Source organism: Talpa europaea (assembly GCF_964194135.1).
Source record: "Talpa europaea genome assembly, chromosome: 8".
Lineage (NCBI taxonomy): Eukaryota > Metazoa > Chordata > Mammalia > Eulipotyphla > Talpidae > Talpa > Talpa europaea.
Genome location: NC_140075.1, coordinates 97297475 through 97313765, shown reverse-complemented (window position 1 = coordinate 97313765; position 16291 = coordinate 97297475). Strand labels below are relative to the sequence as shown.

Below are 16291 nucleotides of genomic sequence, written 5' to 3'. Positions count from 1 at the left end.
GTGACCCCGCAGCCCCGAGCGCGCCGGGAGGCCCCCGCGAGCGGGCCGGCGGGGCCAATGGGAAGGCGGGCGGGCGCGGGGGGCGGGCGCGGGGGGCGGGCGCGGGGGGCGGGCCGGGAGCGGGAGGCGCCGCCCCGGGTCCGCAGGGCTGGGGCGGAGCCAGCCCCGCGCGTCAGGTGGCCCCGGGCGTGCGGGCGGTGCTGGGGGCGGGGCGCGGCGCGGAGAGGGAAGCGGCGGCCCGCGGGCGGCGGCGGGCACCCCCAGAGCGGGCAGGTACCGGCGGCGGAGGTGGCCAGGCCGCCCCCGGGGGGGCGAGCGCGAAGGCGGGGGCTCCGGCCCGCGCGCCCCCAGGCTGCGGTGAGCGCTCGCGCCGCGCGCACTTGTGGCCGCGCCAGCCCCAGCCCCAGCCCCGGCAGCCGGCTCTCTCCGCCCCGCCAGCCCGGGCCCTACCTGCGGCCGCCGTCGGGGGAGGGGGTCCCCCCAGCTCTGCAGAGCCGCATGAACAATAGGCGGCGGCGGCTCCTGCGGGCGGCGGCAGCCCCGCACCCTATGGATCGGCCGCTCCATGGAGCCCTCCAGAGCGCTTCTCGGCTGCCTGGCGAGCGCCGCCGCTGCCACCCCGCCGGGGGAGGACGGAGCGGGGGCCGGGGCCGAGGAGGAGGAAGAAGAGGAGGAGGAGGGCCCGGGGGGCTCCCCCGGGGAGCGGGGCCCCGGCGCGCCGCTGCCCTACTGGACGGCGGTGTTCGAGTACGAGGCGGCGGGCGAGGACGAGCTGACCCTGCGGCTGGGCGACGTGGTGGAGGTGCTGTCCAAGGACTCGCAGGTGTCCGGCGACGAGGGCTGGTGGACCGGGCAGCTGAACCAGCGGGTGGGCATCTTCCCCAGCAACTACGTGACCCCGCGCAGCGCCTTCTCCAGCCGCTGCCCGCCCGGCAGCGAGGACCCCAGTTGCTACCCGCCCATTCAGTGTAAGGCGAAGGCGGGGCCCCCAGCCTGGCCGCGGCGGGCCGGGGGGCGGGGAGTGGGGGGGGCGCTGGTGGAGGCCTGGGGCGGGGGGCGCAGAGGGAGCGAGCCCTTCTCCGGGGTTAAGGTGGGCGTGGGGTGTGACTGACCTGGGGTGGGTGTGATTGATCTGGGGGTGGGTGTGCGCGCGCGCTCGCGCGGGCTGGGCTTTGCGTGGCGCGATGGAGAGCAGACACCCCAGGCCTTGCCCGGAACCTCGGGCGCTTGGGATTCTTAACCTTCATCTGACCACCTCAGACACTGCTCCTGGCTTGCACATCCTGAAGCCCCAGATGAGATTCTCGCCATTGCCCTACGCGCCTCCCCAAGCCCCCAGCCTCCACCCTGGAAAGCTATCTAGCAAGCTGGCCGTGTCTGTCTTAACCTTAGTCCCCAAATCAGGCACCTTGCCGGCCTCTTCTCTTGCCTGTCCCCACCCCTTAAAGGCATTTGCTTTGAAGGAGATGGGGATGTCTCCCGCAGGACGGGGTTGGCTCACTGTGCCTGGAGCCTGTGTGAACTAGGGCTGACGTGTCTTTGAAATGTCAGTGTCGATTTCTTGGATCCCAGTTTTGTATTTCAGAAGTTGTACCTTTTGGAGCCTCACCGAAGAGTGGATAAGAAGGGCGTGTGTGTGTGTGTGTGTGTTTGTGTGTGTGTGTGTGTGTGTGTGTGTAGAGGAGGGGGGCAGGAAGGGGACAGGCCATGGATGGAGAAATGATCAGAGAAGGAAAAGTATGTCATGCCCCTATGAGAGATCAGGGCCACAAAGTACATGGCTAAGTTCCAGCCCCTTGACATCCAGGCTGCTAAAAAATATATTTTCTCCCTTCTTCTCACCCTAGAGCCTTGCTTAGGTTTGGTATTTGCCAAATCTCAGGGGGACCATGCCCAGGGGTCCCCTCCCAGGGCATTTCTACCAGTGTCCTAGTTTTCACTGTTTTCCCAGGAGCCCCCTGTTCCACACCCATAATGCAATTTCCTTTATTTTTTCAAAGGAGTTAAATTGCTATTAGAATCCCTAATCAGTTATTCTAGGTGGTTTTAGAAGAAAGATGTAAATATCTCTCTACAGTTTACACTATTTGTATTTGGGGGTCCCCATGTTTCTTTCTGGTTAAAAAAAATGTCATTATACATATTATTGTTAATTCCATATTTGGTAGACTTTACATCTTAGTTGATTTTTAAAAATCACTACCAAAGACCAACAATTAAACATTTGATTTTAAAATTTCATTTGTAACACTTTAACGATTGTGTTACTTTAGCTTAAGATGTTCTTTTAAATGTCAAATTTAACTTCTATTTTTCTACCCTTCTTTATTTTTTATTGGTGTTTTGACTGTCAAGTGAATGTTCAGAGTTTCAGTTCTCTTTGTTTCTCTTTCTCTCATCAGTTTTAAACTTCCTGTTTCTACATTTTGACCTTCATAATGCCTGGAGGCGGCCAATTATTTTGAGCTGTTTCTAGATATTACTTTTTTTGGCACTAGTATCGGAAAGAAGGTGGCTGAGGTTTCTAGCATAGTATCTGAAATAGTTGTAGATGAACTTCATCACCAATTGCAAGAAATATTAGAAGAATGATCTGGCATGTTAGAAAGCACCGTGCAGTTACAAGCTTAAGTCAGAATTCAAGATTCTCTGTGGGATAAGTTTTGTGAATTGTTTTCAGGAACAGCTAATGTCAAAGTGGAAGAGCCTTGTGAGACTCATGAATGGGAACTCAGTCTCTTTAACATAGTGTGTCCCTGGCTGTGAGAGCTATGGGGATGAATATGACTTAGACTCTGAAGAACCAATCCACAGGAAGTGAGGCATCAACAGTGTGCTACATTAGAAGCTCCTTCTGCTAGGTACCCAGAACTTAACTGTATTTTAACAAAAGTTACCCAACTGTAGATTGCTACAGCTAGATTGCTACCCAACTGTAGATTGCTACAATTCAGTGAGAAAATTAGGAAGTACCTTGTGCTTACGTAAATAATTGACTTGAAGAAAACTGAAAGATCCTGGTCCTGGTAGGTTGTTTTGTTTTGTTTTTAAACCTCACCAGGAGGTTCAATTTTTTTTTTTTTTAAAGATTTATTTATTTATTTATACAAGCACTGGGTACAGTCAGAAGAACAGGAGGGTAAGAGAATTCACCGGAGCCAGAGCTGGGAACAGAACAGGCAGACTGATGAAGTACACTGCTGAGGGGAGCAGCAGGCGAGACAGGAGAGGTCTATCGTGCCATGTGGCACCCTCGCCAGTGGCCCGGGATCAAACCAGCACTGCAGAGGCTGCAGGCAGTTTCGCAGCCCAGCACTCAACCGCTGCGCCACCAGGGGAGGCCCAGGAGTTTCAATCTTAATTGGAATTCTTGATGATTCAGAAAAGTTTAATTCCATTCAAAAGTCAGAGTGTCTTGTGAAAGAGAGCTACAGGGTTAAATACCAGGAGATTAAAAAAAAAAGGACAAGGAGGTGCTTATAATTTACACATGTGGATGACTGATGATGTAAATATGTAATTTCAATATAGTGCTTTGGTAGAGATGTACACAGGAAGTTACTAACAGGTGTTCCTCTGATGTATATGTTTTGCCAGTCAACTCAGTTATGTCACTATGTCACTCTGTTAGAAAATAAAGATGATTGATAATCTTGGCCCTAAATACTTAGAGTGAAATTGAGCCACTGATAACTTTTCCCCATTACCCTTTGAACTTCCCCTTTGGGGCATGCATTGTGATATTAGATCTTGAATAGAAGACACTTAATCAAGTAGTAATACTTGATTTTAGTAAATGTGCTGCCGAAGCGAGCACAGTAATACTTGATTTTAGTTATAGATATTGCCTCAAGGTGAAAATTTTGTTTCAAACTTTGTTCAAAACAGAGGAGAAGGAAATTGCTAAATCTTATAACCAAGGAAAAGTATAATAGTGATATTATTACCCATCTAACATTCATAGAGTGCTTTTATCTCCCTCTAATGTAGGTATTAGAGTTTAGCTCTCCATAAAGCTGACAAATATAAGTAACACAGGAATTTGCTCACCTTTATTTCAGTGAAAGTTGGAAAATGTGCAGTTTCAATTTATCATCTTGGGAGAGACATAATCCTAGGTATTACAGAAGGTTTCTCTTATAGGAAAATTGTTTTCAAGCAGGGTATGAATGAAGGTTATTACTAATTTACATTTTTTTGTTTTGTCCCCTGGAAATAATAGATTTTCAGATTTTTCTTAAGATTGTTAAATGAATGAGATAGGTACCATTCATTTGCTCAAAACCCACCAGAATGTGCCAAGACACAACTGAGAGGCAATACCATCGTCAAAAAGCAAAAGAATAAGGTTTGTTCCTGATATTCCTGGAAATATTCTTCCACAGAAAAATGAAAAATGTGTGAATACGACTTGACCTGATTCTTACTTAAAACGAGGTCCTGACTGGAGGAGGGAGGGAGGGAGAGCCCCACATCTTCTCCGCTGTAACTGAAGGTCTAGATCCTACCCAGCGGGACTTAGCAGGGAAGGAAAAAGAAAGCACCCTCCTCACCCGCCCCCTGTCTTCTATTTTTTGAAAACTGTATTCTGTACTTTTCTTGAAGGCTAGTCATGAATATTTTTGTAACTGAATAGCAAGAATCTGAGATTTATGTTGTACCCAGAGAGAAGTTGTTGCTTTACCTTCTCTGCTGAGGTTTTCTGTCTTTTGTGAAATGCTGTCAAAGGAGCTGTCCTTTCAGCACCCCATCCAGAATTACATCTTTTTAAATCCTCATATATTTAAATAAGTATTTAACACTTATTGTGTGTTTAAAGTTTTGCTCTCAACCAGGGGAAAAAGGAAATAAGAGAAAATACAACAGTTAATTCTCTTAAAAGGAATTTATATCTTCAGTTGAGGAAATAAGACGTGTAAATACAAATTTGTTAAGAAGGCACATATCTTTACATCAGTCTTAAAACTGGTAGAAAAAAATGAATGTCCTTCCCTCCATCATCAAGAAGACTCTTAATGTATGTTTTCCCAGGAGGAGCACTAATCTCTCTTTAACATACGCTTATTTTTCAAAATTCATACAGATGAGAAAAGGCAAGAATTGGTAATCAGTCTGTTCATTCTAGGACCTAGAAACACTCAAGCTATTTTAAGCAGAAGGTGATTTAGCACAGGATGTCTGGTGCTTACAGAATTGCTGGAAGGGCAGGGAGAACGGGCTCTTAGCTGGGCCTATGGGAACAACTCCCAGAACTTTGCAGACCTGGCCCACCAGGCACTGGCTGCCTCTAATTGGTAAGGTACAGAATCAGGGATTCCTTTTGAAGTTGTTGATTTCAATCTCTGTAGCTGCAGTTCAGAGATTAGGTAGCCACTTTGCCATGAAACATTCCTCTCCACATGCACAGAACTGATAACTGGACACCAACGTGCTATTGTAAAAAAGCCCAATTCTCCATAGCCATGCTTGCCAGAAGAAACAACTAGAAGATGTCTCCATTTCACTTCTGCCTTCTGTGTTTTGTGCTTCTTACTGTCAGAATCTAATCTGCACCCAGAACTCTAGCTGTCAGGGTGTCTGAGAAATGCAGTTTTTAGTTGCTTGGCCTCTATAGTACTGAAAGACGTGCTAAAAGGATCTTAGAGTGGATTCTTATAACTAGTCTGTAGGATCTGCCACACCTTTTACTCTTCAGGAAGAGTGATAGACAAAGTGATAAGCTTGAACAGTTGGAACTTTTGGCATCAGGTTGGGCTATAGAGTTTCCTGTATGCAAACTGAGTTGCATTACAAAACAGAAATGAGTATTAGCTCCAGATGAAATTCAAGCACTATTATGAAGCAAGAGCAGAATTTTGAGCACCACCCACATCTGGAAAATGGGCGCATCCAACTGGCTGAGTAAGGAAGAGAACACCCACCAGTGTGCAGTTCCTCTTTTGGTATTGCCAGAAGTTCAGAGCTGAGTTTGGTTTGTTTCTTCCTGAGGTAGATTACCCTCCACAGCATCCCACTCCACCCCATTATATTTTAGTTGTCTTTTTGCTGGACATAATGAGCACTGTGCTGAATAAGGCAGGCAGAATCCACCCTTGTGGATCTTGCAATCGGATGGGACTCAGGACCTTGATGAGTCTTGCCAAATAGAGACTGCTCTGGAAATATTTGATGGGGTCTGACCTCATTTATTCAGGGGTTAGGAAAAGTTTCTCTAGGAAGTTGATGTTTACGCCAAGACCTGAGGGATGAGCATGAATCAGTCAAGTAAAGACAAATTGCATAGAGAACAGGGCTTTCATTAGAGAAGCATAAAATAGCATTTTGCTCACATAAGAGCACCACATCTAGTCCAACATTTACAGTCACTGGTAGCTGTTATATCTATCCATGGAAGTTATCCTAAACTGAGCTAAGGATATAGTCAAGTACCTTAGGTTCCAGCAATGGATTTTGGAAAGAGAATGAGTGGTTGGGCGTGATACAGGCACATTGGGGATGTAGCTATGGCCCAGATGCCTGTTGGAGTAAGACCTTTTCTGCATGTCTTAGTCACAAGGACACTATTTCAAAACCAAGTTTTGAAACTCTCCCAGTTCATTCTGTACTCCTTGTCTTCACTGCTGCTAAGGTTCAGACCCTCCTGCTCACATGTTTGGCCACTGCAGTGGTCTTAGAGCTTCCTTTTGCTGCAGGAACCTGTCTTCCAGGTTGTATGCCAGAGAGTTACGGATCTAACAATGCTCCCTTCTTAAAGATACGTGACTCCTGTCACAGTAGGAAGTTCAAGTCCTCAGAATGCCTTAGCTTCATGACCTGACTGCCCCCTACAAGGCTTTGAGCCTCATCTCCTGTCCAAACACTTGTAACCCAGCTGCATTAGTCCCTGAAATCCCTACTATACCCATAAAGCTCTCATGCCCCATGTTCTTCTCTCTGCCTGGATTGTTCATCTCCATCCAGATCCTCACTGCCTGATGAGCTCCCTCCCACTCGTTCTTTAAGGCCCATTTCAAATGTCACCTTCCCAGAGAATTCTCTCCCCATTCACCCTCCTAATCCCTACATCTCATGGTGGGAGTTAGTGATTTTCCAAATCCTCTTTCATACTGCTACAAAGGCTCTTTTCACACTCTGGTTGGTTGTTGTGTGTCTGTTTGGCACTGGGTTGGCTTCTCAGCACTTAACACACAGTGAAACCTGAGTAAATCTCATAAAAATTATCTTCCCAGTGTTCTCTTTAGTTAGAATGGTTGGTCTTGATACAAATTCTGCATGATGTTCCAAGTAGAAATTATTTCATGAATATTTATTGAGTGCATACTATACTTTAGTCACTAAGGATATAGCAACAGAAAATAAGTTCATCACATTTCCTGCCCTTTAGGATGCACCTTGTAATGGGGGAGACAGAAAAGGCAAGTGAATAGACAACTCTCAGATTTACCCATCCAGGTTTATGGGTGATGAAATGGTATTTTCAGAATGCTTTTAACTTGCTTTTTTGTTCTCTTTTCTTTCTCAGTGTTAGAGATTGATTTTGCAGAACTAACACTGGAAGAGATCATTGGCATTGGGGGCTTTGGAAAGGTCTATCGTGCTTTCTGGATAGGGGATGAAGTTGCCGTGAAAGCAGCTCGCCATGACCCTGATGAGGACATCAGCCAGACCATAGAGAATGTTCGTCAGGAGGCCAAGCTCTTTGCTATGCTGAAGCACCCGAACATCATTGCCCTAAGGGGAGTGTGTCTAAAGGAACCCAACCTCTGCTTGGTCATGGAGTTTGCTCGTGGAGGGCCTTTGAATAGAGTGTTATCTGGGAAAAGGATCCCCCCGGACATCCTGGTGAACTGGGCCGTGCAGATTGCCAGAGGGATGAACTACTTACATGATGAGGCAATTGTCCCCATCATCCACCGTGACCTTAAGTCCAGCAACAGTGAGTATGAAGAGGTGGAGCTGGAGGGGTTAAGAGTACTTTCAAACTCAGTCTGGAACTTGGGTGAAAGTGAATTCCTAGTGGACAGGAAGCTCCTGGCTTGAAACCATTCCATTTTTGAGTTGAGATGTAGAGGTGGAGTGAGTGCCAGAAAAAGTTGAATTAAGAAGAGAGAAATGAGGCTCCTAAGGAGTGGGGGATAACACTGAGCTCACATTCACCAGCAAGGCTCACATCGTATAATTCTGATATATTGTGCAAAAAAATACATAACTTTAGTTTTCCAGCTGGGGAAAGTGTGTAATGTCAAAAAAGGGTTTTCCTCTTTGGTAAAGAGGAACAAGAGGTAAAACAAACCTATATTACCTGTTTGAATTTTTACCTAAACACTCCTACTTGAGGTACCCACCAGTGAAGGTTTTAAGAAGGGGCACATTTAAGCTGTGAAGTCAGTTCAGGTGACAGTGTCAACTTGGAGAGCATGACCCGACCCGGCGGGCGGTGTTGCGGCCTTCCTCATCACCTAGTGGTAGTATTAATCAGTTAATTGCTTTAACTACCTAGTGTTTAAGAGCAGGGAACTGAGAAGTAACTGTTTTTTAAACATCCCGTGTCCATAAACTGGATTGTAAAGCAAGTGTTAGTCATAATTAAATGGTGAGTTGGTGGCAACTTGAGTCTCTTTCATTGGCTAAATCAGCAGGAGCTGAGAATATGTAGCTTTTGTGTGGTAATTTGTGCCCTGTTTTGCCTAAACTAAGTGGTAGTGAGGATATGAATTGCTAGCTGGCATATGCTTAAAATCCCTTTGAGTGTCCTCTCCAGGGAGGGGGCGTGAGGGCTTGGAGGGCGTGTAGTCTCCGAGAAATTCCCTCTCTGCGTCCTTGAGTGTTGAGCCCAGAAATCCTTCAGACTTTGGTTCTGAGCTGTTCCAGATCAGATCTAGTTTATTTTTTGGTCAATGCTATTATAAATCTGCTTACTTTACAAAATAAGCTTAATGATTATATAAGTAATATTTTTGTCTATAAAATTAGTAAGTGTAGATAAACAGAAAGAAGAGAAAGATAACTCATACTGTTTCCTTCAGAGAGTTTAGATATTATACTTGGCGTGTCCATCCAGACATTTTTAAAGTATATATGATATTTATCTATGTAATTTTACAATTTATTTAAAATAGCCTCTATTACCCTCATCTCTTCTTCCTGCACCCTCTTTCCCCTGAGTAGTAGAAAAATTCATCCTTGTAAGATTGTGGGGCATAAGATATTTAACGGTGGGGACATGTTCTGAGAAATGCGTCCCCAGGTGATTTCGTAGTCATGGGAACATCATAGAGTGAAATTATGCTCTACTGCACCTCTGGCTACTGCACCCCTGGGCTTAGGGTGGAGCCTTTTGGGACCACCATGGTATATGTGGTCTTTCATTGACCAAAATGTCATCAAGTGATTCTAATGCACATGAGGGATTTAAGTTGGGTAAAATAATCTCTTTCCCTTCTCAGCATGTACTTATTCTGTCCCTTCTCCAAAATTCTGTTCTTTAAATGTATTAAATAAATTAAAACTTCTGGTGACTCCTTTTCAAAGTAAATTCTACCTAGAGGTTGCTTTGGATGATGGGGTCAGAGTAATCAGATGTGGGGCCTCCCTTCGTATGTTGAGCACTGGGCTGCGAAGCTGCCCGCAGCCTCTGCAGCACTGGTTCCATCCCCAGCCGCCAGTGAGGGTCCCACATGACACGCAGACCTCTCCTTCCGCACCCGCTGCTCCTTTCAGCAGTGTATTTCTGTTCCCCGCTCTGGCTCTGGTGAATCCTCTCTCACCCTCCCACACTTCTGACTGTACCCAGTGCTTGAATAAATAAATAAATTTAAAGAAAATAAAATGAAATTAACCGCCACTGTGTGGAGGAATTAATTTTAAAAAAAGAATAAACAGATGTGTTGGCAAAAATGTCATATAGGAACTGAATTTACTTTTTTCTTATATCCTTATACTGGGAGAACTAGGCAAGTGCTCTGACCTTTCATAATTGAGCTCATTTTAAAAGTTAGACTGGGATAATGGAATTATAAAAGTTAATAGTTTCCTCTATAAGGTTTTAAATTTGGGTAGTTTCGTGCTGTAAATACAAGGTTTTGCCTTTTATGAGATTTATGTTTGAAAGGCCAGGCTCTTGTGAAAGAGAAGCTCACCTGTGCCAAGGTCCTGCTCTTTGCAGGCGATGGCTTCACACCTGAATGTCATTCTGTAACCCAGATGATAAAGCCCTGGTCCTTTCTTTTTCCTTAAGTGGGTGTCAGGTCTTCAGAAGCCTTCGGGTGCTGTGCACTGGGGCAGGAGTTGCTCTTACACATTGGGCAGTATTTTAAAGGACTGCGTGTATGGTGCTGACAGTGTTACCTGTTGTAAAACTAGTGCATGAGTTTGGGTAGCTCCTTAACATTGGTCTTTGGGGGAACATTTGCCTGGGATCCTATCATTCCAGCACGAGCCTTGATGCCCCCACATTCATTGTCTGGTGTGAGTGACTTGAAAATCATTTTAGATGTGTTGGGCCGCTTCTTTGACTCCAAAGAGTTGAATTTTGGTCACTGTCATATGAGGGCAGAATTCATGAATGATTTGTGTGAAGTTGACTTTGGATCTCTAGAGAAAAGAGTATGTATAGAGGGAGGGCTGATTTTTGTGGAAAAATTTAGTCATCATAAAAAGTTCAGTAAAAAGAGTGACTTATTAAAATGTTTTATTATCCTGTTCACCTACTTTAAAGATTTTTTTTTTAATAGAGGCATGTTTTTTTATTTATTTATTATTTATTTTATTTGTTTGTTCTGTTCATACATGCACTGGGTACAGTCAGAAGCGCAGGAGGGTGAGAGAATTCACCAGAGCCAGAGTGGGGAGCAGAGCAGGCAGAAGGACCGAAGTACACTGCTGAGGGGAGCAGCGGGTGGCAGGAGAGGTCTGCGCACCATGTGGGATCCTCCTCCAGTGGCCTGGGAGCAGCCGGGGATCGAACCGGTGCCGCAGAGGCCGCGGGCAGCTTCGCAACCCAGCACTCAACCGCTGCGCCACCGGGGAGGCCCGTGTTCACCTACTTTAAAAATCTCTTCCTGCTTATTGCTAGTGAGATGCATATAGCAGATAGCTTCTCATGTTGACATATAATACGTAATCAGCTTAGGTTTGACTGCACATAATCTGAAAAATAAAATAAAACAATGGTAACCAAAACAAGGTATTTAGTCACTTGTTTTTGAAATATAGTCTGGAGGGTTTTCGGGCATCCCCATAGTGTCATAAGGGACCCAGTGTCCTGCATTTCACTGCATCATCCTACTATGTATTTGCATCTTCACGGTTGCCTTATAATCCAAGATGACTGCTCAGTGCCAATTATTTGTCCAAGTCAAAGGCCTGAAGGAGGACTAAAAGCAGAAACACCGTTATAGGTGCTCACATGGCTGAGTTGACACCCAATAACCTCCAGAAGTCCAGCACCACACACCTGTTTGCATTAATTGACTAGAATGAAGTGACGGGGGCCATGGCTAGCCACAGGGGAGGTTGGGACCTGGAGAATTTTATTGTGGTTGGCAGTCAATTCAGTTAATAATCAAAGTTTATGACTAATTAGGCAATAGGGAGAACCTGGCTGGTAGGGGAAGCAGCTAGCAGTCTTACTAATGTCAGGTGAAACAGAGGGGTGCCCAGGGACCCCAAACTGTTAAGGGGCCCATTTTAAGGGTTCTGCCACCCCGATGCATGAAAGTAAGGAGAGCAGAGTTATAGTGTGCTCAGAGATTTTTAATCAGAGTGAGGTTCAAAGGACATAGAAGAGGAGTAGGAAAGAGAAGAATTTCAAATAACAGACTCCCTCTCAGACTCTGAAATCACCTGTCTCCTCACGGGCATATGCCCAGCCAAAGAGACTGTACCCAGGGAGGGGCAACTGAGGCCCCAAAGCTTGCCAGGAGTCCAAGACACCTCTTGGTAGGGAAAAACAAGCAATGGGGCGGGCAGGGCCTGGTAGACTCAGAGAGTAGGAGAGACCTGAAATTTACCATGTCCCATGCCATGGTCTCTGAAGGGCCCTCCTGCCCATAAGTGCTACAGCAGCCAAGAGCAAAGACCAGAGCAGCCTCCACACCTGTCTTTCTTTTCCACTAAAATACATATCTCCCTCCCTCCTTCCTCCTTTCCAGCTGCCCCCCATTCTGGAAGTCTGGTTCATGGGAGTTGTAGTCCAAGGGTGCTGAGATGTTGGCAGCTAGATGTGGGGGTGGAAAAAATGACTCCCTTTCCCACAACCACAGCAACACTCATCCTTTTGTGGTGACACCCCATAACATTACTGTGGAATGTATTTTTTTGTTTGTTTTTTTAAAGATTTATTTATTTTTATACAAGAGCTGGGGTACAGGCCAGAGGTGCAGGAGGGTAAGAGAATTCACCAGAGACAGAGCAGGTTGCAGAACAGTAGGCGACCGAAATACACTGCTGAGGGGAGCAGCGGACGTGACAGGAGAGGTCTGACACGTGGGACTCTCCCTGGCCGCCCGGGAATTGAACCCATACTGCAAAGACTGCGGACAGCTTCACAGCGCTGCACTCAACCCACTGCGCCACCAGGGAGGCCCAGCTGTGGAATCTTAATGGGAGAGATGTGTTAATGCTCAGATATAATGTTGTCCATCCAAACAAAGTTAGCCAGGCCCTGGGTGGGGTGGCTCAGAACACTGATTTAATAGTTCTATGACTTGACCACACTGCATCTTTAGCTAAAACCTCACCTCTTAAAACTACTTGTAAAAAACCCTGGATTTTTGTGTTTACTTCATCACATTGCAGCTACTTGGTTACTAGCACAGGTGTTAGTGAAAGATGGTCTTTTAGTGGAAAGCTTGCCCTTTTGTGGACAGGTAGATAGATTTCTAAATCTCATGTAATACGTAGCTTGAGTGAAGGTATTTGGCAGAATAGCAGTTTAATAGCAGCCATTAAAAGGTAAATTAGTGTAAAATTGTGATCATAAAAAAATCTTTGGAAAATGAAAAGCCTTACCTAAAGTAAAGGTAGTGTTATCATTTTTGTTTTATCATTAAATGAGTTTTTCTTCCTTTTGGAAACATAGAAAAAGAGATTAAAAAAACTATGTTTTTTCTGAACTTTTTATGCCTTTATGCATATTTGCTTTTCCCCAGGAAATCCCACTGCACATATTGCTTATATCTAGCTTCCCTCAGCCCCCACCTTGCCATCATGTGGTGGCCACTTTCTTATGTTGATGAATATTCTTCTACTGCTAGGTATTCAAAGACTGCACAGAATTCCATTTTTAAAATATATTAACTAAACTAAGCCCCTAAGTGATAATAATAATATAATGATTATGATCATAGTAATAACTCATGCTTACTGAGTACGCTCTTTAGTTCAGTCACTACTGGAGCATTTAAAGTACACTCTCATGTAATAGTCACAGCAGCCCTGCCAAGTAGACATGTATTTTATAAGTGAGGTTTCTGAGGCACAGAGGGGTTAGCCATTTCTTGAGGGTCACACTGCCAGATGTAAACCAGACTTCGAGCCCAGGTCTGACTCCTCTGCTTGTGTCCCTGATCACTACCTGGTTGCTAGGGTACTGCTGCTGGGCAGTGGGAGGTGCTTCACTGCATTATTTTGTGGGCTCTGTTGTGGTTTAGTTTTATCTAATTGGTTTTATCTACTGCTCGTCTCACAGAGCCATTGCGTCCCCATTTCATCAACCTATTTGGTCTGGAACCTTCCTCTTTTCAGGGCTCACGAGTCCCTTGCTGCCATTTCGCCCTCTCCTGCTGAAGTCCCTTTCCCCTTCTGCCAAGCTGGTTCCCTCCTTCCTGAGAGCATAGCCTGTACTTCCCAACCACTAGGCCTCATCACTCTAGCCCTCTCCAGGGGAGGAATCACGCTTGCTGGGCTGCCCATCCTCATCTCTCCGCCCGTCCACCCTACCCAGCTTTGTGCGCTCATCTCAAAAAACCAGCCACTTTTCCTTCCTGAGAGCCCATCACCAGAGCTGGTTCTGCATAGGCATCTGGTGCAAATACATACCCCCTGATAATGTGGAGAAGATGGTCCTAGTGACAGGGAACCCGAGCTGCCAGTCCAGCAGTTGCAGGCTCAGAAGCCATCCAGCCAGCACCTGGCGTAGACCCGCAGGCGTGGATGGATTGATGGTGAAGTGAGTAAAGACTCCAGATGGGTATTCACAGGCCATTGAAAAGCAGAACTCCATGCTGCCCACAGGCAGGCCACTAAATTGTATCCACTGACCTTTTCTATTTTGTTGGCAGTGATTTCCGGCGTATCTCTCTAAATAGAGTTTGTGTCTTTAGCTCCCAATGTAGTTCCAGGCAAATGAGTAAATGAATCACCTGAACTGGTTTTACTTGTAGGATCTCAAAATGTAGCAATCTCCTTCTCCTGCGAGAAGGTGTCCCTCATGCCTCCCTCACACCAGAGTTGTCATCCTCATTGTCATCTACAGTCCTTTGAGCCTTCTTAGTTGCCTGAGCTCATCAGCCTGTTTCAGATGTCCGAGTGTGGACAACCTTGACGCTTTTGCCGCTTCTTCCTGTGTCCTTCCCAGAAGCTGGCCTCAATCACTCCCTCTGGCCTGTGTTTCTGCTGCAGCTGGTTCCTGGCTACCAGGTGCTGCTGGAGTAGGTCACCACCCTGTGCCACCTGGACCTGCAGCCAGTCTGTTCCATCCAGCCTCTATGCTCCTGTTGTCCCCAACTGTGAATTCCCCATTATGCTTTACCACAGTAGCCATCCCAGTTTTGTTGAGTTGTTCAAAGACAGCCTTCTTGTGACTGGAGGCCCAAGTGCCTCCTCCAAGCTCCTCCCAGTGATGTGCTCACACATGCCTGGGCCTGTCTCTAACTTTCTCTGGGAGTTCATCAGGTAAGGAAGCAGAAAGCTTGTCTTCCTGCAGTAGGAGGACAGAGCTTCCATCTTGCCCTTGGCCTGGACTGCCTGTGAAGATCTGGAGCCTAGAGTGCACTGGCTTGAACACCTACCACAGTCTCTGTCCCAATTTTCTTTCTTTTTTTTTTTTTAAGCTTTATTTATTTATGTACACAAGAACTGTGGTATAGGCCAGAGGTGCAGGGGGTGAGAGGATTCACCAGAGACAGAGTGGGGAACAGAACAGGCAGAATGACTGAAATACACTGCTGAGGCGAGCAGTGGGCGAGACAGGAGAGGTCTGCTGAGCCATATGGATAGCTCCCTGGCTGTCTGAGGATCAAATCCATGCTGCAGTCCTGCCCTGATTATCTGTGGAGGATCTCTCAAGGTGGAGAGCTTCCTGGCCGCAAGGCTGTGGGGCCCTGTGACCCAGTGGTTTCTGCTCTCTCTAGTGTCCCAGCTCCTGCACATTGGTAAGCTTAGGGATGAAGCTGCTGAGGCACAGGCATCCTGGGCAGGAGCAAGGAGGCAGAAATGACTTGCCTAGAAAAGTGTGAGGAATAGGCATGAAAATGGTTTTTCCTATTGCAGAATAAAATAAACCAAAACATCCCCAGGGTGAATCCAGGAGGCAACAAGTATCAGCTGGTGCCCCCAATCCCCACTCTTTCCCAAGAGGTGTGTGAAGGGCTTCCTGTGCCTCACAAATGCGTCCCAAGTAAGAGTCTTCAACACTACCTGGCATTGGCATTCCCTGTTGTTCTCTGCATTTGTGGTTCTCTAGTCTTTGTGGTTCTTTGTTACAAATTCCCCCTCATAGGGATTTGGAGGATGTGTTTTGAGGAGTTTTCGTGATAGAATCACGCAAGAGCTCAAAGAACTGCATTTTTGCTCTTGTTGTAGGAGGGTAGCAGCTGCCAGGCAGGCCCTAGAGTATTGTGTTCAGTCGATGGGTCACATTTCACATGAATACAGACATATGTTCTGCAAATCAAAGTAAATATATAAGAGAAGAAAGCTGAAGTGAAGCAAACAGCCAGCTAGGTGAATATGACTCAGCAGACGATCCTGGGGAGGCCTGGGGTGTTGACCTGGATGTCTCTCCGTTCTTTAATTTTGCCTGGGAACCTTGCTTTTCCCTGTCCTCTTGGACTTTTGAGGCTTTCTTCCACAAGGAGAGGGTTCTCGTGTATGTGAGTTGAGTGTTTATTCTTGGGCCCTGCCCTCCAAGGCACAGAGATCAGAGAGGACCTTCATCAAGACTGTCACACTCGGGCCTCCCCAGTGGCACAGTGGTTGAGCGCTGGGTTGCGAAGCTGCCCGCAGCCTCTGCAGCAACGGTTCGATCCCCGGCTGCTCCCCGGCCACTGGAGGAGGGTCCCACATGGCG

The 16291-nt window shown here is 46.5% G+C and overlaps 1 protein-coding gene across 2 annotated transcripts in view; it reads left to right on the top strand.

Annotated features, from left to right (window-relative positions):
* The first annotated feature begins 554 nt into the window (after positions 1 to 554).
* The window catches only part of MAP3K9 (mitogen-activated protein kinase kinase kinase 9), a 76525-nt gene continuing 60788 nt past the window's right edge, over positions 555 to 16291 (top strand). For both annotated transcript variants that reach the window (XM_084239631.1, XM_084239630.1), the window contains exons 1-2: positions 555 to 968; positions 7523 to 7936. In XM_084239631.1, the coding sequence (XP_084095757.1) occupies positions 566 to 968; positions 7523 to 7936 (817 nt within the window). In that variant the 5' untranslated portion in view covers positions 555 to 565. The remainder of the gene's footprint in view (positions 969 to 7522; positions 7937 to 16291) is intronic.